At 28.9% G+C, this 25023-nt stretch overlaps 1 protein-coding gene across 1 annotated transcript; it reads left to right on the top strand.

Annotated features, from left to right (window-relative positions):
• The first annotated feature begins 258 nt into the window (after positions 1–258).
• On the top strand, positions 259–24955 carry LOC129971333 (uncharacterized transmembrane protein DDB_G0289901-like). Its single transcript, XM_056084993.1, has 9 exons — positions 259–329; positions 6579–6623; positions 10323–10391; positions 11838–11864; positions 13087–13137; positions 15598–15945; positions 17018–17104; positions 20894–21208; positions 24386–24955. The coding sequence occupies exons 1-9, from the start codon at positions 281–283 to the stop codon at positions 24742–24744; spliced, it is 1350 nt and encodes a 449-aa protein (XP_055940968.1). The 5' UTR covers positions 259–280; the 3' UTR covers positions 24745–24955.
• Positions 24956–25023: the final 68 nt, after the last annotated feature.

Genomic DNA, 25023 nt, shown 5'->3' with positions numbered 1-25023 from the left:
GATCAAGTAAATTCCGTTATATTACCAAGCACACAATATTAACATTATAAAGAAAAGATAGTTGTTGGATTCAAAGAAAAAGAAACCAATTTTCGGATTAATCTTCGAGCACGAAACACGTTTTCTTTATAAAGATTCGATTCACAGAATGATAAAGGTTACGCTCCCCGAACATCCTGTCCAATTTTGATCGTGACCAGCAACCTGCTCAAATAGTTTATAAAAGAGAGAAACAAAATTGGTTTCTAGATTCAACCGACTTTCAAAACAAAAAAGAAAGATGTTTACTATTACCGTACTGCTGGGGATTCTCTTTACTAAAGCATCAGGTGAATACCCATAAAATCTTTTGATTCAGTTTTATATTTAAATGTTTTGATATTTTACATTTGATTTAAGTGCTTATGTAAAAGTCAACTTATTTTTATTGTCTTTGAAGATAGGCATTTTAAACAAATCATGATTCCCATTTTATATGATGTAAAAATCATTTAATTTTAAACTTTTTCGAAATTCTATGATTATTTAGCCATTTGAATGCTTCAGTTTTTAATTGGAATTTTTATTTGAATTTTTGAGTTTAATTTTTTTATTGTTTTCTTAGCAAATGAACCAAAGAATGACTTAAAATCTTTTTATTTATTTAATTGGAGAGCAGTCACTTGCAAAACAGAATTTTTTTAAAATTGAATACACACTAAGATGCAGTTACATGTACAAAAGAAATTAATTAATTTTTAAAGATTTATTCCATTGTATTTGAAATACATCGAACATCCCTTAATTTGAGACCATTCTTAAAAAGAAACTTTGTTCTAGTTTATCATTTATGACTTAAAATGGCCCCAATTTCCAGCAATTGTTCTATTTCATCTTTATCGATCAAATGATTCAAAAAAAAAATCCCTTTAAAAGACACCTTGCCTGCTTGTGCATCCGTATGAAAATAACACAATAATTTAGAATCCATCCCGGCGAATTCATATGATGAAATTTAAAACGTGATTTAAAGAAAAAAATTATAGAATTGAATCAATTATTGAATAAAATTCGTTCATAAATTGATAAAACATAAAATAAAGTTGAGTGAAAAATCATTTTTAAAATAATAAATTCCAATATAGATTTAAAAAAAAAAAACGCTTTTACATGCTAAGTAACGAAACAAATATTGAAAAATATATAATTGAATATTCATTTTGCACAAAGAAAAAAATAAGGGGAAAGAATGGCAAAAAAACACCAAAATTTATTGTTCTGCTAAAATTATACATTGCACGGTTTTTGGTTTCTAACTGCGTTTTAAAGCTTTATTTCCTTTGCTTAATGACATAAACATGACCTAATGACACAAGATTTCTAAAAAAAATCATAAGTTACCTAAGTATACGAATTTTATTAAATGCCAGGATGTGAGAAAATATACAAATTGACACACAGTAACGAAGAGAAAATCTGATGTCGAAAAATATTATACTATTTTTCAAGAAAAATAGAAAGTATAATATGCCGAAGAGTCAGATAAGAGAATCCTGTTGTACTGACCATGTAACACAAGCGATGGGAACCTATAGTGAAGTAGCTAAATATAAATTAATTAGTTGGAAGATAATGACAGACATAATGATATTAATGAGCCTGAAATGAGTGGTTTTGGTGGCAAAGTAACCAATTTAGAGTGTAAAATTAGGGTTATCAACAATATAATAGTTAACATTTGATAATCATTGCAGTGGTTTATTTGCGTGTATCAAATAAACCACTAAGTAACATGTGTGAATACTTAAATGATTAATGAAGTAAATGCCTATTACTTAAATGGCGGGACCTCCCTCATTCTTTGTTAAATCTTGCAAACAGTGTTACTTGATTATGAGAAAGTATCGTTTAAAATTCCATATCAATAAAGTTGTATGAAGTTGAACTGAGTAAATAAAAGTGAATATAATGAAGAGTAACAGCACTTTCAAGCTACTGTCAGAGAAAGCCATACAGGGCGATGTACCTCAGATCCGATTGAGAGAAATCTTGAATCTATCCGTCACTCTCGATAACTGATATTTGCAGTTGTTCATATCTGAAAACGCCTTGCAACTCAAAATGCATTTAAACTACATTGTGATTATATATATCTTGCCAGGTTCAAAATTAAAAAAAATATCAGTGTGAGGAAATAAGGTTTCGGAGGTTGTTCAATCAACAATAGGTTAGCTATGGAACATTAACAGAATGGTCTATTTTAATATTAAGTGAAATGTGCACATCTTAAATCTAGAGAACACGTTGTTAATTAAGATAATGAATAACAGACAGAAACGGGATGCAAGAAGATGCTGAAGGCGGAAACATGAAATCTGAAATCAGTAAGAACTTTCAACTCTGTCAATACTGAAAGTTTCCAAAAGTCAGTTTAATGAAGCTATGGCAGCTGTCGAAACTCACGAATATCATTGCGAAATTCTTCTCTCTCATTTTAAGCGGATTTATTGAATACTCGTGGAGCGTGATTTTTCCATTAGTGACACTCGCCTAGATGGGGTTTGAGAACAGGGGTGTATTTTGAGAATTCTCAAAAGATGCCCGAGCAAACATTTGCTTAATAGACGTGATGGAAGCAGGATTCTCTTTTGTATATTAATCCCTTCAGAATAGAGCTTGTCATTGCAAATTTCAAGGAAGGAGTAGAAACTTTCTTATATTTGGAAGATAAACTCGGATATTTTAGTATTTTGATGTATCTGAACTACATCTCAGGAATAAAAGAATTGAAAGACTGCATTAAAAATTGTGTAAATTGAGTTAATAGATTATATACCTCGCTTATATTTAGTTGATAGAATATAAACTGCCGATCTTCCCAATGAGTAAACTTCGACAAGAAGAAATTGCTTCGTTTAGTTCGGTAAGAAAAAGTTATCTCAAATTTTATTTCTTAAATTTACCTTGCCATACCCGAGTAGTTGAAGATGCATCAAACTAGTCTCAGAGTTCGCAGAAAAAGCCTGCTAATAACTATGGTTAAATTAGACTAATATTTTTCTCTAGATCCAAACTGCTGATGTATGATAAAAAAATAGATATCATTTAAGAAAATACCCTTTACTAAATCAGCATAATTTGTTTGTGATTAGACAGAATGCAAATTTAACTCTAACTGTAATCACACACTATTGGCGAATTCCGATCCATTTCATAAAAAGAGGGCAAAACCGAGAAAGAGCAAAAAAATAATATACTCAGAAAAAAAGAATGCAACGAAAAAAAAGAAGAAATAACTTAAAAGGGGAGATGCGCCTATTTGCAGAGCTGAAAAAACACTATTTTTCATCGCAGTTTAAAAAATTAGATTTTTTGTGAGAAATAAAAGTGTTGATAGCATTTTTATAAATTTCTTATTAACTCGTTGTCTGTTTGTCTGCTTGTTGTAAATTTTACAATCGATAAAATATTTTCATTATTGACAGACTGCGTCAGGAAAAATAATAACTCATCGTATAGTTAATTTAAAACCAACAACAGAATTTCGCACACGTAAAATTAAAAAGCAGAACACGATTTTAAATAAAAAAAATAATATACCACTCTTTAATTTAAACAATTCGCTATCACAAATTCTCATAGATTCTTAACATCATACAGATTGCCATTAGTTTTTATAAATTTGTACGGGATTAGAGAAATTATTTTATATATTTTAGCCCTTTTCAAAATATTATTAAAATATATTTAGCCCTTTTTAGCATATTATTTTTTAATTTAATTAATTTTAAATATAATTATGCTATCGCCAAATAAATAAAATTACTTGCTTAGTTGCTATTAGAAACCAAAAACGTTGTCTTGTTTAAAAAGTTGATAAAAGTAAATTTTAGACTCTTTCAACATTTTTTCCGAACTTTAGATCCTTTCTTCGATCTATATTCTCAAAATATTTTTTAAAATATTGTTTCGCTAATTAACAGGTGAAGAATCAACATTTTCGCTCTATTAGAATCCGATCTATACAAACCCTTCCTACCAAAAAATGATATTTTCTATATATTCTACTGTATATATGAATACGAAAATATTACATAAATTGATATAATACACACTATAATAATACATGAGTTGATATAATACATACGATAATACATAAATTGATATAATATATACGATAATACATAAATTGATATAATACATACGATAATACATAAATTGATATAATACATACGATAATACATAAATTGATATAATACATACGATAATACATAAATTGATATAATACATACGATAATACATAAATTGATATAATACATACGATAATACATAAGTTGATATAATACATACGATAATAATACATAAATTGGATATCGGAAATAAAAAATACAAAGCCAAAATAAAAATTAAAAAATTCTGTAAGTTAAATATTACTAAATACTTAGGTTTTGTACTCAAAAATCGAGGGAGGTTTCAACACACTGTAGTAGTTCGAAAACTATACGACCTTTGTCGCCAATGATGCAAATGCAGTAACATAATGCCATACTTGAGAATATTGTAAATGCTATTACGCACTAAAGATCTAAATAAATTTACCTATAATACAGGCCAAACCTGGCCAGGTTAACTGTCAAATCTGACGAAGAACTAATTTTTGCTCTCCCATAACATTTATAATTTAGCAGTTGCTGTATTTTTCATTTTTATTCATCAGTTTTAGAGCCTTAATATTTCAGTCCTAATCAGCGTAATAAAAAAGCTCTAAAATGCACCTCGGTTTTATGATGAAACTAAATAAAAAAAGCTCGTCACATAGTACAAGCACGCCATGAATGAAGGGAAGAGTTTTTTCAATCGTTCTTTTTTTTATTTGATTAGAAGAGTCAATTTTAAAAATACCTTTCATATCTTGAACATCAAATTAATCCCAACTGCAAGAAGAAATTTCACTAGATAGTAATCAAAACTTCCAAAAACTGATTCAGATATCCCAGGAAGATAAAATAAAAATACTGCAAAAATTCTAATTATTACAATAAAAAAATGATTTATTTTAACTTAAACACTGGCTGTTGTCTTTGAATCATTGCATGAACGAACGATTGCGTATATTTCATTGTTGAAATGAAATTAAAATTATTTTCATTACTGCTACTAATATTTCTTCTTTCCTCTTTTACCGTTATTGAAGATGAAAGTAGGAAAATACGGCTAATTTTTCCAAAATGATTAGGCTTTTATGTAAAGAATATTTTTTATATACTTTTTTAAACTTGCCGCATTTATGATTTTACTTCAGAAATAAGCAAATATGTTTTTAAAGTACGCCCATTTTTGAATCATGTTGTTCTTCAATATAATAAGATCAATAAAAATTTATAAACCTCTCTCTTCAAAATTGCTTTCTTACTCTATTGCAATATATTTTTTGATGAATAAGAAAAGTTTTTACTGAATAATCCTCTGAGTTATAACATAGACCATGAAAAATATTTCATAATACATATAATAAATCAATGATGAACGATTCCAATTTCACTTCTTATATTTGGAATAAAAATTATGATTTCATCAAAAACGTTTTTGCAGTAAAAGGTATTTAAACACTTCCTTTTGCAAATTAAAGTATAAATTTTAGGTGACACGAACGAAAGTTAGGAAGCTATTTTGCTGACTGCATGGATCCATATAAGAAATTTTAAAATAATAGATGTTGCACATTAATCAAATTTGAAGTTTATGAATACTTCACAGTAAACAACATCAAGAAGAAGCTACAAAAACTATTGAAAATTTAAGTAACTATAAATATTTTTGCACGAGTAGGTCGCTAAGACAAGTAGAAAATAAATTCAAAACAGAAAAAAGCAACGAAAAGATCTTGAAAAATTAAATTCTTTATAACGCAGCCTTATGAAAAACAAATCTTATTGTGGCTCACCAGCTCATTTCTGACCCATTAAAAATGTAAAAATATTCTGACAAAGAAAAACATGTTTGACAGAACCTTTTTTATTGTTGTAACATTGAATAAATGTACATCAGAGAAAATTATCAAATTTAAGTTGTTGTACAATCACCTGATTCTATTATTGATATTTAGGGAAAAATTTTAGCATTCAAACATTTTAAATAAAAAAGTTCTTAATATGTTTTTTCACAATTTTAGATGATTTTAGATCATTTAAATTACCACATCTAAATTACTAAAATACAAAGCTTCATAAGTCGGTCAATTTTGATCGGAAACTTTTTTCCTTTTACAATTTTAATTTGTCAAAAATATTTTCAATAAACTTGACAAATCGGACAGGAAATTGATTTTAATCTAGACCAAACAATTTTTTACGATTATATTTGTTGATTCAAACAACATTAAATCTAATATTCTATGCTATTTAGAGACTTTTTTCCAACTGGAAGCATATGGAATAAATGTCAATCTCTTAGATTAGATATCAATTATGGGTTACAATTGGAACATATCATTTTACAGAAATTATGGAATTTCATTAAGAGTATTTTCATACATTTGCGTTATCTTTACATTTTTTTTAAAAAAAATGTAACATGTTCTTGTTATTTCTTCCTTTTAGGTTACGCATTCCATGAAAGTCTCCAAGGGTCATTTTATCCAGGCGGTAAGTCTTTTTTTGAAAGTTATTCCAAAGAAGGAGTAGATTTTAAGTATTTATTTTTTATAAAGGATTAATGGAGACTCATTCGATGCATCGCTGGATAAAGAAGCGCACAAAGTTTTATCTTGTATATTCATCATGCGTGTCATTTGTCATAAGATGAATGTCGAATTATAAGACCATTTCACGCTTCATGTACAGAAATTGGCGACTGCTTCTTGCTCTTTCTGCTGTAACAATTCGATTTTCAGGTTTTGAAGAACAGCAAGTGTATGTTATAAGCATATTAACATACCGTTAACTACGATATTCCGGATAAACAGAGTGTTCTTATCGGAGTTCCGCAAGTGACAAAGGACCAAAATGCACCCCACATCTAATTTTGAATTGTCCTTATTATTAAAATAATAGCTGTTAATTCAAGAAAATTTATAAAGTGGGTGATTTTTTCTCAGTAAAATAAAAGTATCAGGGAAAATTTTGATTGCTCTAACAGAACTCGAAGAATTTTTTTAGTGTGGTATGAAATTTAAGAATTTGGGAGATTTTGTATCATATGTACCGTCGAAATAAAGTAAGCAAATGGATTGGAGTGAAATGGTTTGCTCAATGAAGCGATGTACAAGCTATCTAAAAGGATGCAATTATGAGTTTAAAAAGAGTCCAGATTCGCACGGTTCAGACTCATGTCACTGCTTTCTGACACTTGAAAAGTTTTCGAAAGCTTGGTAAAGTATTGTTTTCCGTTTCTCGCAAAAACTTGGGCTAGATGGATCATAAGCTGGTAACTGCAGCAAACAGTTACAAATCTGAAGTAATTTTTCAAAAAGGTTTTAGACAGTTTTTATATATGGTCCAAAATAGTTACATTTTTAGGTTATTACGTATGATTACCAACATATATACCAAGTAGCACTTTCTCTTTAATGCAACCCTCTATTTTGGAAGACTTGCAATTTCCTGAGATTATTTGAGGTTCCCACATAACTTAATGTGTCTAAAAGTTGATTTGTAGAGAGGAAGTATTTTTTTTTCAATCTCTGGCTTATTATTATGAGAAACTAATATACAGAGTTTAATCTTTGTTTTCTGAGTTTTGTTCAGAAAACAAAGTCTTGGTACGATTATAAAGACTTTATATATTAAGAACGTCTTTGATATGATTATCTAAGGATAATTTTATGTCAAGAATTAGTCCTCAGTATTTCTATTCAGAGACATAAGGGATTAATTAGCCCAAATTTCTGAATGGAATTACAAGAGGCATTTTACACCTCCTGATGAACAGCAGACATACAAATTTAATAGATTAATTTCCCAATTGATGAGCCAGAACTATAAAAAAGACATACATTTTTGAAGCATTTCATTCCGTAGGTACTTATATTTTTAATGTATTGTGGCATCGTTGGCAACAGTTACTAAATGACAACATTGAATCTTAATTTAAGTTTATAGGAACCAAGTTCCTGAGCAATATTTGCTGAAAATAGGTTTGAAAAATACCCATTTGTTGGAAATTACGAAAAGTGAGGAACGAATGGATAATTTTGATTAATTGGTTCAAATATCTAATTCGTATGAAATTTGATAAAACGCCATTGTGTTAAATTTTATCAGCAACTTTGTGTACATACAGAAAAAGTGTACCTGTAGTTTTAGAAGTCGCCAAGCCGTAATTAATCAGCTCAATTATATATAGCAATGAGTCATTGGTGGAAAAGTTTTCATGAAACTGAAATTTCAGTGATGATTATACAATTGGTATCACGAAACTGATCCAGGTTTCTGAGAAATACAGTTTTAGAAGTGGTAAATTGGGATAGTAAATTTCAAGTAAATGCACATCTTGGAATAGTTTTGAAACTGGAACAATCACATTTGTTGTCTGTGCATTTAGGAAACTATAATTAATATAGCTTTATATTTAGAATAACAGTAATACTGCCGCATTGAAATGAGGCAGTCGACTCACCATGGCCGAATGGTCATAGCACTGGTCTCTTAATCAAGAGATCGTAAGTTCGAATCCCGTTAGAGACAATGCGATTCACAGTCTGTGTAAATATTTAATTCCTTTATTTTATGTTCCAGAAGATTCTGAACATTTCTTTAGTTTACCAGACAAGTATTCTGGAACTTTCCCTGCTAGTATAAAAGCAGAAGATCTGTCAGTCACGGTGTTCTGAGTTCAGAGTTGAGTTAATAAATTGGTTTAGCTCTACTTCTTGTGTGTGTCATTGAGTTCCACAATTGAATTCCACACTAAAGAACCTACGTGGCAATATATAAAATAAATTTAATATGAATGTTTTTAAGCATATGATCTGATATTTGATGTAGGTCAGTAGAATTATTCGACATTGTTTTCCTAATTGAAGTCACATTTTCCTTTAATATGAAATATAATTCCAATCAAAAATTCTCTATCCGTTGGGTGATCCAATTCTAATCTCAATATTTTGATTTCATTTCAAGTTTCTTTGAAATATCTCTCCAATTACATCCGCCTTTTCTATTGGTCTTATTATAACCCTGATGCAAGCTCTTTGTAAGATAGGTGAAGGGCTTAACGATGGAAGGGTGTGCTACACTTAAATGTGAGCTCTTTTAGCGATATGACTAATTAAATCTTAAAAACATTTCAAATCTTATTGATCATGCATTTTTTTTACCTCAATTTTAATTTTGGAATATGAGCTGCCACATTTTGCAAGAGAAATTTCCTACTTTCATTTTGCTTTGAATTTAAATCGAGAATCTTAAGAAAATTTTGTATAAGGATTCAACTGCAGATTCTACGTCATCGTCACTATTAATTTTTAATGAGGGTAAAACGTTTAATATTTAAAATGTGCCGACAATTTTCACAGAAAGTTGAGATGAGTTCTGGTGAATTTACAGAGGAAGATCTAATATTTAAAATCAGAGATATTGGGGAGTATTGGCTTAATTTAATTGAAAACTCAAGTTTCAGAATTAAAAAGAGATAAACTTTTGAATATAAATAACTGAGTCCCTACTTCTTTGTCCAAGGTTGGTTTGAGGATTACTACTACTTTTACTTTCATAACTTGATGATTTATGACTATTTTGATTCCATATTTATTAATGAGAAAATTCTACGAATTCCACCCATGAACTGTTCTACTGCAGTTATTCCAATTGATGTGAGCGGTAGGGTTTCCCTTTTCTGCATGTGGGTTTCCTTTGACTACATTTGATAACAATTCGGATATACACAAAGTTTTCATCTGACTTGCGAGGACGGCCAGTGCTTTTCATTTTGTATATGTAGCCATATTCTGCGAAATTATTTTACCAAATGTAATTTTACTTAAGATGAAGCGCCTGTTTATAGACTTTACAACAAAATGCCTTCAGCAGTATTGTAGTTCGGACACTGCAGTTTACAAAATTATTTTTCCTGTGGGATCACATTTTTCTTATAGTTAGCCACACTTTTAATGATTTTCGAACTCAAAATAAATAAATAAATTAGAACTTTGAGCTTTCCTGCATCCATTCATGTCCATATTGTAGTTCACTAAAAATAAACACTTTGAATCTGCTCCTTTTTTTTTTTTTTTTGAATATTGGCGATATTAAACTACTTTTTCTATATTTTCTTTTTGCCTATACATATTACACTATATTTTCTTTGTATGCGTTTAACTTGTATAAATCGTTTATGTGTTTTAGGAAAATACGAAGTGGAAGAAAAAGTTGGCCCCAACGAGTATCACTACAGCAATCCTGGCTATGGAAGCGGTATTATTCTTTCTCTTATTTCTCAAGTAATCTGAACGTAATTTGAAATAATTTGTACTTTGGAAACTTTTTTGTTAAACGGCCAATTATTAATATGTGGGAAAAATTCCTTTTCTATTAGTGTGTCTGAAAGTACATAGGGGTGCAAATAGAAGCAACTCTATTTCTTAAATCGGCAAAAAATTGTACTTTAATCACGCAAATAGATCTACTTGGCACCTTCCGTGCGCATTTTGTCCCCTGTCCTGCCTTAATTTGCAATTAAATATAATTTTGAAATGAAAATGAAATGCTGATGACTCAAAATTGGGTAGATATTTTTTATTGTTAAAAGTGCTGTAATGATAAAATTTCAAGAATGCTAACTGTATAACGCTGTATATATTGTGAATTAAAGTCGCGCAATTTTATTATTATTATTATTTTATTTTTCGCAGAAAATTAATTTTTGAATGAGTTGAACATCGTGGTATTTCATTCCGTTATTTCTGTTATACATAGGGTATTTATAAATTATACCAATGTGTCTTTAAAATCGATTATAATTATTTTTTCACACATACACACTTTATGATTCTATTACAGATTATAAAGTTTTCTGCGATATAAAATTTCAAATTTTATAAATTGTAAAGTCCTTTGTTATTTACATAAATATAAAATTATCTGAAAGAAAATAAGTGTCTTTCAGACCCAACTGGAGTTCTTAAAACTTTTAATTCATAAACACCAAATTATTAGAAATAATATGAGCGATTTTTTTATAAAATAAAAATTGAAAATCTGCACTTTTTTTACAAAACTTGATTTAAATTAATTTTATAAAAAATATCAATACGATGCGCAGTTTAATACATTTGCAATTTTGTATATCATTTATATGTAACAAGAAAATCCATATAAAGGAATACAAAGTATACACATTTATAGAATCCATATTAAGAAACAAAAAGAAAAAAAAATATCTATAAAATCAAAGTAGTGATGGTAGTGAAACTAACGGTAGCTATGACCGTAAAATGTGGTCATTACAGATTCAATCCAACCCTCCATTTTTTTTTAAGTAACAGCATAAAATTTTTACAGCTATTAGAAATGCTATATTTCCACAAAAAAAGTAAATTTCTAACAAAATAAAGCTTTTAAAAATTTGGCTCGATTCGTCGTATTAATATTAATGAATTGTTTTGTGTTTTAGAATAAAATAAATGAATCCGATTATTTTTAGCTGCTTCAAAAAGTTTGCAAGGATTTAAAAGGATTAAAAAGAGAAGCAATTTTTGGCAATGATATTATATTTCATAATACCCAATATTATTATTAAGTTTTTAAGATCAATGTGTTTTATTATATAAAGTTTAAAATGGTAATATTTCATATAAAAGATAATTTTAACTACTTTTTTTACATTTTTATGCATTTTACTATTTTTATTATTTTTATTAGGAGGCGGATCTGGCGGTTCTGGTCCAAGTAAGGATAAAATTCTTTATTCTTAGCATTCTTTTAAACTTAAGAACTTATCAAAACATTTCAAGCTCCTGATAAAGAAAGTTCTTCCTTATTAAATGACATTTACGAGGGGTGATTAAAAAAAAAAATTACAAGCAGCAGTATTTGGAAATTGTGGATGGGAATATTGTTACCCAGAGTGGAGACAGATGGCGCTAGCTGTCTTATACCGGTCGTTCGAGCAGATAGTGTCTGTACTGAGACATGAAACTGCGATAGTAATAGCAAGACGACTAGAAAAGTGTTTAGAGGTATGAGACGCGAGAGGATAGAACATGGGACCTTTTGGTTAGCAGTCCAGTAACTAACCGATTATACCAAAACAGCTGCCCGGGTAGAAGCGCTGTTACTGGCTTATATGCAATTCACCAAAAGTGGCTTCGTACAGAGGTGGGAGCCATGATACGACTTCTAAGTGCCAAGAATGTGTTCCCATCGGACATTCACAGACAAATCGTTGAAGTGTACGGGGGCGAAGAGTAGACTACAGGTGGCGAAATGGTGTCTTTCTTTTAAAGCGAGCAGAAACGTTGCTGGAAACGTATAGGTCGGAGGTCTGGAGCCACCCCCTTCCCCCATACAGCCCCGATTTCGCTCTCATTGACTATTTCCTTTTCCCGGCATTAAAGAAACGCTTATCGGAAACATTCATATCAGATGGTGATGCATTACTTGCCATAACGCAAAACTAGTGAAGAATCAAAAGTCCCTAACTTTTTCTTAGGTATCGAATTCACGATCTAGGTCTTTTTTGATCAAAATTGTTATACTTACAACATTTATGCACGCTGAGAGTTAAACATTTGATAATTGTTTTCGACAAATTGCTATACAGCTTATTTATTAAGTCCCTGCATAAAAAATCTGAGTCGCTCAGAGAAATGAATTAGAATTATACAATTCTACGAATTGAATGGCGTGAACAGGTTAAATTTAATATTTTTTAGACAATGATTAAAGGAAAGTAATAAACAATAGCTACTGTTTTAAGAGGCAAAATTATCTTATCGTATTTTTTTTTAACTGTGAAGTGTTTCTCCAATTATTCTTCCTACTAGATTTATTTTACTCTGTGATACACAAGTTAAGGTAAATGCATTAATTTATGTAAGAAAGTTGCTTGTGATTAGTTTTGTCTTGATAGTATTTTGATTTTTCTTATACTTGTTTCTATACATTACAGCTGAATTTCACCTGAGTCAGTCGTTCCCAGAATCCAACGTGCAAACCAATGGTAAATATTTTGTATTATTTATGACATATGTTATAAAATAAGTTTATCATTTGTAAATATTTTTATATATCTCTAATATTGAGTATTATTATCAATAATTTTATTTTTGATAATCAGTTTAAAGGTGCCAAGTGAAGCAGAGACAAATGTCTCTACATATAACATTAAATCCTAAAATGCATGAATTTAAATTATTTTTTTACAAAAAATATATATTTGTTTTGAATAACTGCATACAATTTAGGGAAATTATTTTAAAAATATTTCGTGAAATTAAAAATCAAAGCGTGAACAAAAATTAAAAATCAAACAATACTCCAGTGAAATAAATCATTATGACAATTCGGAAATAAAAATATAAATATCCCTTTTAACCAATATTTTTCACAATGTTAAAAACTATTTTGATAAAAAAAAATTTCAATTATAGAATTATTCATACAACAACTATCTTGGTATTTTTCTATGTTTCCCGTAATTTTAGTAACTCTAATTTTAGTAACTCGAATTTTAGTAACTCGAATTTTAGTAACTCGAATTTTAGTAACTCGAATTTTAGTAACTCTATTGCCATATACTGGTCTTTCCTACAAATGCTTATCAAATCGCATTTAAAAAGGGTTTTCTAAACACTCATTGTTACCTTTTGGAATACTCATGTGAAGTTTATAAATGGAAATTAAGTCAATTCAAATGGATACAGATGCATTGGAGGGTAAATTATTAACTACACGTTGTCTTACATTATGTCCTGATATATTTTTAAATTTTTCCTATGAAAGATGTGCAATGAATTCCAGCGAATTGCATTTCAGATTCGGGAAGTTGTCTTAAAATATTTCATCAATATTTTCAAAATCGGATATTAAATTAGACATATGTGGTATTTTATGGCATACCATGGAAAAAATAAAAGCAAAATATTTAAATAAACGACAATCTAATATCCATATAAATCATTTAGAGATTGCTGCAAAATATATATTACAGAGAAATTTTTACACATGAAAATTTTGAAAATAGGAAAGAAATCATAACTTTTCCAATCATTTCTCCTTGTATTACATTTTCTTGATTACCATGTTGATTCTTGAAATTTATCGCATCATTTTGAAATGGCTGATTCACTTAAAATTCAAATTTTCCGCATTTTCAATCGCTTTATAGTTAATAATCTACCATGACAAACAAGTTCTAGTTTTGCCTATGATGTATAAGTTTCAATGCTGCTCTGTCAATCTTGTTACAATTTATGGATTTAAATCGTTTCTAATTTTCTGAAAAAAATCACAGAATCTTTAATAATTACATTTCTATTTCTCGTAAAAATACTTCGTTGAAATCACATCTGTCGAAACCCAAATACGTTTATTGTAATTTTATTTATTTAACTGAATTTTTCTTTCGTGGTTTATTAAGGGGTCAAATTTTTTATTAGAAATCTATTGCTAAAGAAAATTTAAAGCTGAAATCATGCTTCGAATTAGAAAAGGGATTCTTAAAATAGACAATAAATAGTATACAACTCTCGATAATGTAACAGTAATATAAATAATAAATTTTAATCCTTTTTCTGTTTATGATTTCCTGTTCTTCGTGAATTTCTATTGCCATAATAATTAATGAAACAATCTTTTACTCTTAATTTATATTATTTATTTTTATCAAATCAATGTGCATATTTCAATTCTAATATTTATTCAGACTTTTTGTATGCAAAAAGTTCTGCTCGATATATAGAAATTATGCTTGATATACCAGTAACTGTTTTCTGAGTGAAAATCGAAAATAGTTGAAAGAATTCGATATAGTATAGAGATTTTCAAGTCATAGGGATTGATTCTATATTCCATATTCTTTTCAGTGGAAAAAAAATGGAACAGTTGTAAATGACCAAAATTCTACTATGTTATAATACGATATAAAAATGATCTTAGATAACATGGTTAAAAAAAATAAAACTGGAAATTAAATTTTAAAAACCACAACTTTTCGAAGACCAAGATATTTTCTTTTGGAATGAAACGTAGAACTTTTCTTTAAATGTCAATAATTAATGACTTCAAAAATTAAATAGAGTTAAAATTGTGCATTAAAAAGAAAAAAAATCATTAACTTTTGAGTATAATCTTGCGTAAAGTATAAATGTTCAAATGAACACTTTCTGTTCAATGAAACAATGAACAATGTTCAATGAAAAAATTTATTTTCAAAATAATATTTTATTATTTCTTATGATTAAATACAATTTAAATAAAATTTATAAATTCATTACATTAACGTTATAATATCTTTGGTTGGAAATAATTTATATTACAACGAAGGAATACCAAAACTGAATAATGAATAATAAATTATTTTTCAATTATTCTCTTGAAATTCATTTTTATGTTTTATGCGCATTACTATTTTGTAAAAGATTATTTTTCTTTAAACTTATATTTGCTTATTTATCCACAGAACGGGTATCTTATGGAGAAGAACCTAACAATCAACAATATTCTTATCAACAATCTTACAATCCACAATCTTACAACCAAAAATCAAATCAACAATCTTACTATCCACAATCTTACAACCAACAATCATATCAACAATCTTACTATCCACAATCTTATCAACAATCTCGCTATCCACAATCGTACTACCAACAATCTTACTACCCACAATCTTACTACCCACAATCTTACTACCCACAATCTTACTACCCACAATCTTATTACCAACAATCCTATTATCCACAATCTTATTATCAATATTATCCTGCTGCTGCTCCTGTCGGTCGTGCGCAACTATTTCGCCCATCAAGTAAGTAAGATTTTTTTCTAAATAATTTCATTTAGTTTTGTTTATTTAGAAGTTTCCATTGGTATAAAGTACTAGAAAAATGTTGGAGTCCTTTTTGTAGGAGTGTTAATAGATTATTCCTACAAAAAGTAGTCATGGTAAAAATAATTCCAATACTTTTTAAACATCAATGAATTTGTTATAGCGTGACCTAATGGTTTAAAATAATTCTAGTTTACAGATACTATGGTCACTATGGTTACTACCAATTCATGCGATTGAGAAAATTGTAGAAATTACTTTACTTCATAGAAAATTGAAAGTTATAAGATCTTTATCAATTTCTCTATCCATTGTTGGTACTTTTAAAAAACTAATTTATGGATTTCCTTCGCCAAAATCAACGCAAAAATGTCAGGTAGCATTTTACCACTTCTTGATTTATTAGAAAAGAAACTCAAAACTATTTTTCTGATTATCTGGGATTTTATGACATAATAAATGTAAAATCAAGTATCTATCTCTAGTGAGATATTTTTTGTTGGTACTTTATGTGCTAGCATCAGAAACTATCTTCAGATATTTCTCATATTTTTTAGAGATTCAGACTTTTTAGAGATTGATGGATTTCTGGAAGTGGCCAACCAGCGATTGACTTGAAATTTGAGACATCATCAGAAACCTGCGATTGAGATTTTCTGATTTTCTGTAATTAGTTTAGTTAAGATGATCTCCGAAATAAGCAGAAGAATGACTCGTATTATAAATGCATTAGAATATTTCTCATTTGTAACTCTGTACAGAAAGGAATTTGACCCAACACAAATCTCCGATTCTACCACGGTCAGATAAATAGATTAGTACAAATATCTTGGTGCATGTTTTACAATTTGTAATTGTTCATAATACCATAAAATATTAATTTACTTACACATGATCTATTTGGAAATGAATTTTCTTAGATATTTTTACCTTTTGCGACTGTATCTATGTCTTCTATTTTCCTTAATGCATTAACATTAATGTATTAATAATACTAATATGCCTACATTGGAAGTTTCTGTAGTAACCGAAAATTATTCAATAAATACAGGTGAAAGTACTCCAGCTTCTAGTGTGTCTACTCCTGCTTCTAGTACTGGAGGTTCCACAGGTGGTTCCTCGCCAGCATCTACTACAGGTTGTGAATTTATGCTTCATTATATGACAATATGTTATACTATTTCAATATAGCAGTTGTTAATCGCACTATATAACCTGATACAATGAGTATGGTATTTCATGCATCAATTTTTGCATGGCTTAAAATATTAGATGAATATTATAAGAAAAATCCATTTAATTTCGTAATCATTTTGCATTTTTTATTATCTAATTAGATCTGATATTACTATCTACTTGCTGATCTACTGATTCCATTAAGAATCCATAGAGCACTTGAAGTGTTTGTAGATCATGTGTAATTTTGTATCGGAGCGCCTACGAATGATTTAATTTCATCCAAATGGTTTGAGTAGGGACGATTTGGTTAATCTACGGCATACAAGCATGAAGATTTCAAGACTTTAAAAAAAATCCATTCTTTTTGTTAAGTTAGTTACAGAAAAAAAAGAAAATATTTTGGTAGCCATATAAATTCATTACAAAACTTACATTTCAAAAAGTATTTTATAAAAGCGTTAATGTAAATACAGTGAATGAGGCTGTGACCTCATTTCTAAAAGTTATATTTTTCTACAAATATAATTTGCTATCAATGAAGTATTTGTATTAACTATTATACTTCATAGTATTATTTTAATAGTTACGGTGGTCTTACAAAATCTTGAAATGGGCTTCAGTCTGTCCATTCGTGTTCTAAAGTATATAAATTTAAATTAATTGGAGATGGCAATTTGAAAAAAAATGAAATCTGAAAATTAATTATTAACTGAATAATTAATGAAAACTTTTGAATTAACCATAAAAATAAACGAGTCAGATCTAAAAAAACCCAATTAAATTGCAAAATCAAAAGAATTATAGGTTACTTTGCATTGCTACTGAGATAAAAAAAAATGTTAATCTGATGGTTTAAAAAATTTTTATAGAATGGAATCAACTTCTTTAGAATACTACTTCTTTACCAGTACATATGTTAATAGTAATAGATAGAAATCCTATAGATCTATAAACAGAGCACATATATACAACTGAGAACTCAACTTGAAGAGGGTTTTTTTTTCTGAAGAGGTAGAATTTTTCTTATTAAAAAAATTATTCTAAAATTGAAAACCTAAATTTTTTTTAAATGTATAAGTCTGCATTTAAATTTAGAATCTGAAAAAAAAATCCCGAAAAAATTCATAAACTGAAGACTATAAAATGTTCAGTTTCCGATTTCATAATTGCATCAAATTTATAATACCGCTCTCTATATTTGTTAAATAAGAAGAAAGCTATATTATTTTAAAGAAAACAAATTTTAAATTTCATTAAAGGAAAATGATTAAACACAACCTCCGTATTTTAAAATTATATTCGAAAATTTTATTCCATTTCTTCTACCTAAAATCAATTTTATTAATGAAAATGTAACAATATTGTCTATCGAAAATATTCTTATAAATCTGCAATTGTAATGTTTGGAAGTAGTATATGCCAGCTTTTCAAAAGATATTGCTGAAAGATTCATTCAGGCCGCTTTTTAGTCGGTGGATTCTTTCAGTATTTTTACGAAATTATATTTGAAAAAAGCTCATTTTTTTATAGCACACACAAAGTAGTATACAAAAAGTATACACATTGTAAAGAATTCCCATGTTTATTGTCTTGCATAGTGTTAATTGTTGTGTAAGGGCTATTTAATATTTCGCCTTTTAATTTTACAAAAATTATATTCTCAGAAAGCAGTTGCAGGAGGATTGATTGACAGCAGCCAGATTAGAGTTGAAATATCGCCATTTTTTTTTAAATAAAAATTTTCAAATAATTGCTTGAGTACCTAATTCAAACAGAAAGGCACTTTTTTGATAATTAATGGTATTAGAATCCAATATTGCAAGAGGATTGGTTAACACAGTAAGCACTAAGACTATTTTGGCGTCTTTTCTATTTAGCTCATTATATACAGTTTTTCTGATATAATGAAAACCAGAGATCTACGTAAAGTTATTGTAAGACTGCATACAATTAGGTGCAGTATGTTGTGATCCTTATAATAGCATTTCTTAAAATCAAATAATTTATTGAATGTATACCGTCAGTCAACCATAACTAAAGCAGCCTGAACGAAAAATATGCTGTCAATCAACATGAATGATGTGTCCCGAGTGAAAAATATTAAGTGGGTCATGGGTGACTGACGAGATGCGAAATAAAAGCATACTGTCAGTCACTGTGACCAATACGATGCGAACATAATCCCCATTTTGTAGTTTCACAATGCCAATAAGGCTTAATGCGTTTTTTAGTTCATCCACTGTTTTTGGCAAAGGAAATATATAAACAAGGTCTTTGGCGTAAATCCATGAAAAGAAATTAGGTCTGATCCCTGGTAGTGACGATATCTTGAGGTATTCCCGATAGGATCAATTACGAAAGATATATTACTGTTACCTCCATCTCCAATACAGAGTTGTGGAAGCTTCTCATTTGGGTAGGCTTTTAACGTCCAAACTTGCCCATATCATTGTCTCTTGTTGAGCGATATTAAAAACAAAAGTTTGAACATCGCCTTTCGTTATTTTTATACATCACTATTTATATAACACGTGTAATAGTTTCCAAAATATATTTTTTTAAGTACGGTTATTGATTTATATTAACTCTGTATAGTAAAATATAAACAAAGCCGTTCTGTAGAATCATCTTGAATATAATATAATCGCGACGAAAAACTAAAAATAAAGCTATTTTAAAATAAAAGATAATAGAATTGAAATTAAATGTACTATTTAGATAGATATTTTAGTGATTCCAAGCCATAAACATCGGGAAAAAAATGCGACAAAATTTCATCGGTGAAAATTTTAAAGTAAAAAGATAGGGAAAGTGGAAGTTGGCGACATTTCGACAACTCAATAAGGAAAAATCCCCGATTCGGACTGGAAATTGGAACCAAATCTTAAAAAATTTCTTCCGCAGTTAAAGTTACAGCTATTAAAAGCGGAGATGTGTGGAAAAATTAGCGTTAATCAAAAGTTTCCTTTAAGGCTAAATTTGATTGGTTAAATAAGAATTTTAAATAATTTCAATTTATTATATAGTCACATATATTTTCCACAATAATAATTCATTCTTCGATTAAGAAAAAAGACTGGAAAATTTTTAACTGGCGATGGAATTTTTGTCAGGAAAAATGACTTTTTATTATCTTATAAAAATCAATGGATTTTTTTTTTACTTCGAACCGATGAAAAGCATAAGTGAAAAAGCTTATTCAATTACGGTAAATTAATCCATTGAAGCCAACAGGAGCAGAGCACAAGTAATCGAAAAACCCTTAAAAGATTTGATTTTCTAGATATTATAAAAAGCATTTACAATTTTTCGATAGACTGAAACAGACTTAGCAATTAACTGTGTTTGAAGACAACAAAGCAAAGATAAATGTATTTCTTTAAAGATAAACATATTCAAAGACATACATAATCAGAAGAAATATCATCATTTTTATACTTCTGATCAGATTAAAAAGATATAAAAGATGCTTAAAAAAATATAAGCGAACATATATTTTCTAAATTAAAACCTATGAGATAAAATTTAATATTATATTAAAATTTTAAAATTAAATTAATGACTTCTCATTTCTCTGAATGAAAAGAATAGTTTTAGCCTTTCGAATTCCTACACATTTTACGAGTTTATTAAAAAAACATTCTTAAATCAGAATCAAATTCTAATACATGAGTTTTAAGAGAGCAAAAGGGGGTTGTCCGGAATAAGATTCGTTATAATTTTGTTTTCTAACAAAAAATCCTTCCAGGTGGCTCTACTCCGGCCTCAACAGCAGGTGGTTCAACGACACCAGGCTCGACTACCGGTGGTTCAACGACACCAGGCTCGACTACCGGTGGTTCAACGACACCAGGCTCGACTACTGGTGGATCAACACCACCAGGCTCGACTACTGGTGGATCAACACCACCAGGCTCGACTACAGGTGGATCAACGACACCAGGCTCGACTACTGGTGGATCAACACCACCAGGCTCGACTACAGGTGGATCAACGACACCAGGCTCGACTACTGGTGGATCAACAAGTAGTGGTGGTTCTACTACACCTGCGTCTACCCCAGGTTATACAGAATCATTGAATTATACAATTTATAAATGCCCTGCATTATAGAAATGCTTCAATTTTAAATTCTTTAAGCGTTCAATGTTACATTACTGAATGTTATTTTGCATTTTTTTTCAATAATTTGATAATTTTTTAAAACTTTAAATTCACCCAGTTCGAAGAACTGTCTAATTTTTAAAATAATTTTTCAAAACTATGGAATTTCTCAAAATATATACAAATCCAGAAAATTTCCAAAACTTTGCAGAGTTTATTATATCATAGGAATTAAAATTTTAATTAGAAATTGTGAATTTCTGCAGTTTATAAATAATTTTCTAATTATTTTTAAGTTAAATAAACTTAATGCATTTTCTATTAAATCTCTTAAAATTTTTAAGATTCTTATAATTTAATTCTGACTGGAAGGCTAATTTAATAGACGTTTTAATTCAACATGATGTTAACAGTAATTAAGTACGTAGATCGATTTGAATAACTAATGAATCTAATTATAAACCATCTTTTAACTGCAGATAATTATTAAAATCGATGCTCTCATATAAAAGAAACAGTTATGTAGAATTTCGACGATTGGTAAGCCTGTTGTTTAAATTGACACTAGCAGTTGACATGAAAACTACTTAATTAATAAGATATGTAATTTTTCTTGCAGAGTTATTCAATCAGAGATGATTTAATTATTCTAATTATGGATTTTGAATATCAGTTTAAATAACGTTACAAAAATGTTTGCAGATAAATCTAGAACAAACCAAAAATGCGTAACATTTTATAAATTATCTGAAAAAGTCGAATTCTTTGATTGTCGCTTCAATATGGACAGTGAAAATAAAGAAGACCACTACTTGAAAGTAAAATGCTTTTTATATTAAATAATTCCTCAAATATTTTTTTAATTATTTTAAATAGGAATTCATATGTTAATGAAAGACTTTTTTTCTGAATGATATAAAATGCATCTTTAAACGCATCGTTTCTAACAAATTTGTTCAAAATATTATCAACTGATAGTTAATTTAGATTTAGTATAAGAACAAATTATTTCGGAATTATATTTGAATAAATATGAGTATGCAATAGTCTTCATCCGAATTATATTAACCAAATTTCTTTATATGTAATGTACAGTGAACAAAAAAATGTGCGACTAACCTCTTTCCATGTTCGATACTTATTAATGACACCGCCGGAATTGAATTCATGCGCGAATATCCAAAAGACTAATAGGTTACAAAGTTTATTCCTTTTGAGCAGATGATGCAGAATAGAATAAGCATTCAACTCCGATAACACACATATTATCATTGCCAAGGTCATACAGAATTTAACTACTTGCTCTGAAAGGAAGCATGCTATTAGATACATTAAAAGAAGTGAAAAATGTACGAACTCACGTGCTTTAATTGCGCCATCTATTGGCCTTCAATCCAATGATTAATGATTAGTAACTTTATGATAAGAGACTGTGATTAAATTCTAATTCTATTTGGCTAAGAATCATGAGTGGCTTTGAATTCTCAGATAGGAAGTCATGGTCTGCCCGACAACTGACATAAACTTAAATTTACAGAAGCATTCTTAAAGGTGAATTTAATTTTGATTGAATTAATTAATTTTTAAAATACTATAAAAGTCATTGGGCAATTGTTTGATTTTCATTCACTTCAGATTCAGAGGAATTTCATTCTCTTTTTAATAATTAAAAACATTCGATATATTTTCCAACTTAAATAAATATATTAACTCTCATAACTAGAATTGAGGCCCGTGCCGACTAAATGTCTTGTTGGGAAATTGTTATTAAGTTTAGAGCAAGAGTTCCCACACAATACAATGGAAGATTAACTATAGTGATATTCATTTTTGAGTTATTGACTAGAACTTTCCTTTCGAAATTAAGTGTTTACTTTCTGCTCAATTTCGGATTTTTTTTTTCGAAAATTTAATAAATCTGTAATTGAAATTAATATCGATTCAATAGCAAAATACCATCTTAATGCATCTAATTTCAAAGCTTTTCGTACTGGAATAAATCGCTTTTCATTTAAAACACACAGCGAACAAATGCTTTATTTCTCTATTTTACCCACTGGAGAAATATTCTTCAACCTTTTCCAGATTCACTGGGGGGAGGGGGATAAGCTTACCACCAAGTTATCAGTCTTTGTATGAATTTATGTAGTGTTGACAATTTTTTCAATAAGGCAGAAACTTACATGCTTCATTTCCTTATCTCACTCAAAACGGTGTATTTTGATTAGTTAATTATTATTTAACCCAATTACTTAATTATTAAAAGTTTAAAATGAGACAGTGGCGAATTTAGGTTTTTGCGTCCATTGACAATGCACATTTGTAGATTAATATTTATTATACTAATTATTAATAATTAAATATTAGGTTATATAATATATGTAGTAATTTCAATTTTTAATAAGATGGTCGATTTAGCTTCAAATTTGAGCACATTTTTAATATATTAATGATTATTAATAGTAATTTTAGAATAATTTTATATTTTATTAACTTTGTAAATATGCGTTTGTTCTTTCTTTATTTATTATGACTCCAGATATCCACAGTGATATGGAAATTCATGAAGAAATTGTGCGATTTTATAAATAATTTAACTAAATGAATCCAATGAACAATAGGAACCTGGTTAATTATACTTAATAAAATATTATTATTATTATTCTAAAATTTTATCATTCATAGAATTCGCAATTTTTATATATTTATTTATTTGGAAATTAAGAAAATAAAATTTTTTAATCAATCTACTTTTGATCATTTCTCAAGCTGACGGCTCTAGGCAGGTGCCTAGTTTGTCTAGTTGGAAATTCGCCACTGAAATAAGAATAAGGTTTAAAGTATATTCACGAAAAATTATACCTTATTCATAATATATATTATAAAACACACCTTTTCATTGCGAACAAATTATACGATAAATATTCACAACAGCTTCAGATATTAAAATTTAATCTCATTACCTTTATTAAAAAAAATCCATAGCTTAAATATAAATTTTAATTATCATGTATATTCAGTAATTTCCTTTTCCGTGCATTTGAAAACGTTTTAATATTTTCAATAAGTAGTTCAAGAACAAGAGCGGGTTGAAGTACACGTTCAAGTGCATGTTTAACAACTGACTCGACTGCAGGATCAACAATTGGCTCGACTTCTGGCTCAACTCTTGGCTCGACATATGGATCAACTACTGGCTCGACTTCTGGATCAACTGTTGGATCGACTTCTGGATCAACTACTGGATCGACTTCTGGATCAACTACTGGATCGACTTCTGGATCAACTACTGGATCGACTTCTGGATCAACTACTGGATCGACTTCTGGATCAACTACTGGATCAACTTTTGCATCAACTACTGGATCGACTTCTGGATCAACTACTGGATCGACTTCTGGATCAACTACTGGATCGACTTCTGGATCAACTACTGGATCAACAGCTGGTTCTACAACTGGGTCAACTGCATCAACAGGAGGATCCACAACATAAAAATTACAACATTTTTTAAGAAACAAGTTATTTATAAAACAGCCAATTTACGAAACTTCCACTTGATTTTAATGGCACTTGGAATGGATTGTACTTTAAAATGTGCAAATGTCTTTTAGACGATCAAAAATTTTATTCAAATAATTCCAGTTGCTGCGATTTATTTTGAAAGTCACACTTTTATCTCCAGTTCATAAAGTACAAATATAATTATCAGTACAAATAAATGTTATTTTATTGTATGAGCCTCCATTTGATTTCTTATTAGGAAACTAGACG

The sequence above is a fragment of the Argiope bruennichi genome, chromosome 6, assembly GCF_947563725.1.
Source record: "Argiope bruennichi chromosome 6, qqArgBrue1.1, whole genome shotgun sequence".
NCBI classification, from domain to species: Eukaryota; Metazoa; Arthropoda; class Arachnida; order Araneae; family Araneidae; genus Argiope; species Argiope bruennichi.
This window is presented reverse-complemented; position numbering and strand designations above follow the sequence as displayed.

What these genes read in the sequence shown, in the direction of transcription:
- LOC129971333 (XM_056084993.1), top strand. Translation starts at nt 281, where the DNA reads ATGTTTACTATTACCGTACTGCTGGGGATTCTCTTTACTAAAGCATCA. An exon ending in AGGGTCATTTTATCCAGGCG is followed by an intron (nt 6,624 to 10,322) that starts GTAAGTCTTTTT and finishes TATGTGTTTTAG; the next exon opens with GAAAATACGAAGTGGAAGAA. An exon ending in ATCCAACGTGCAAACCAATG is followed by an intron (nt 13,138 to 15,597) that starts GTAAATATTTTG and finishes ATTTATCCACAG; the next exon opens with AACGGGTATCTTATGGAGAA.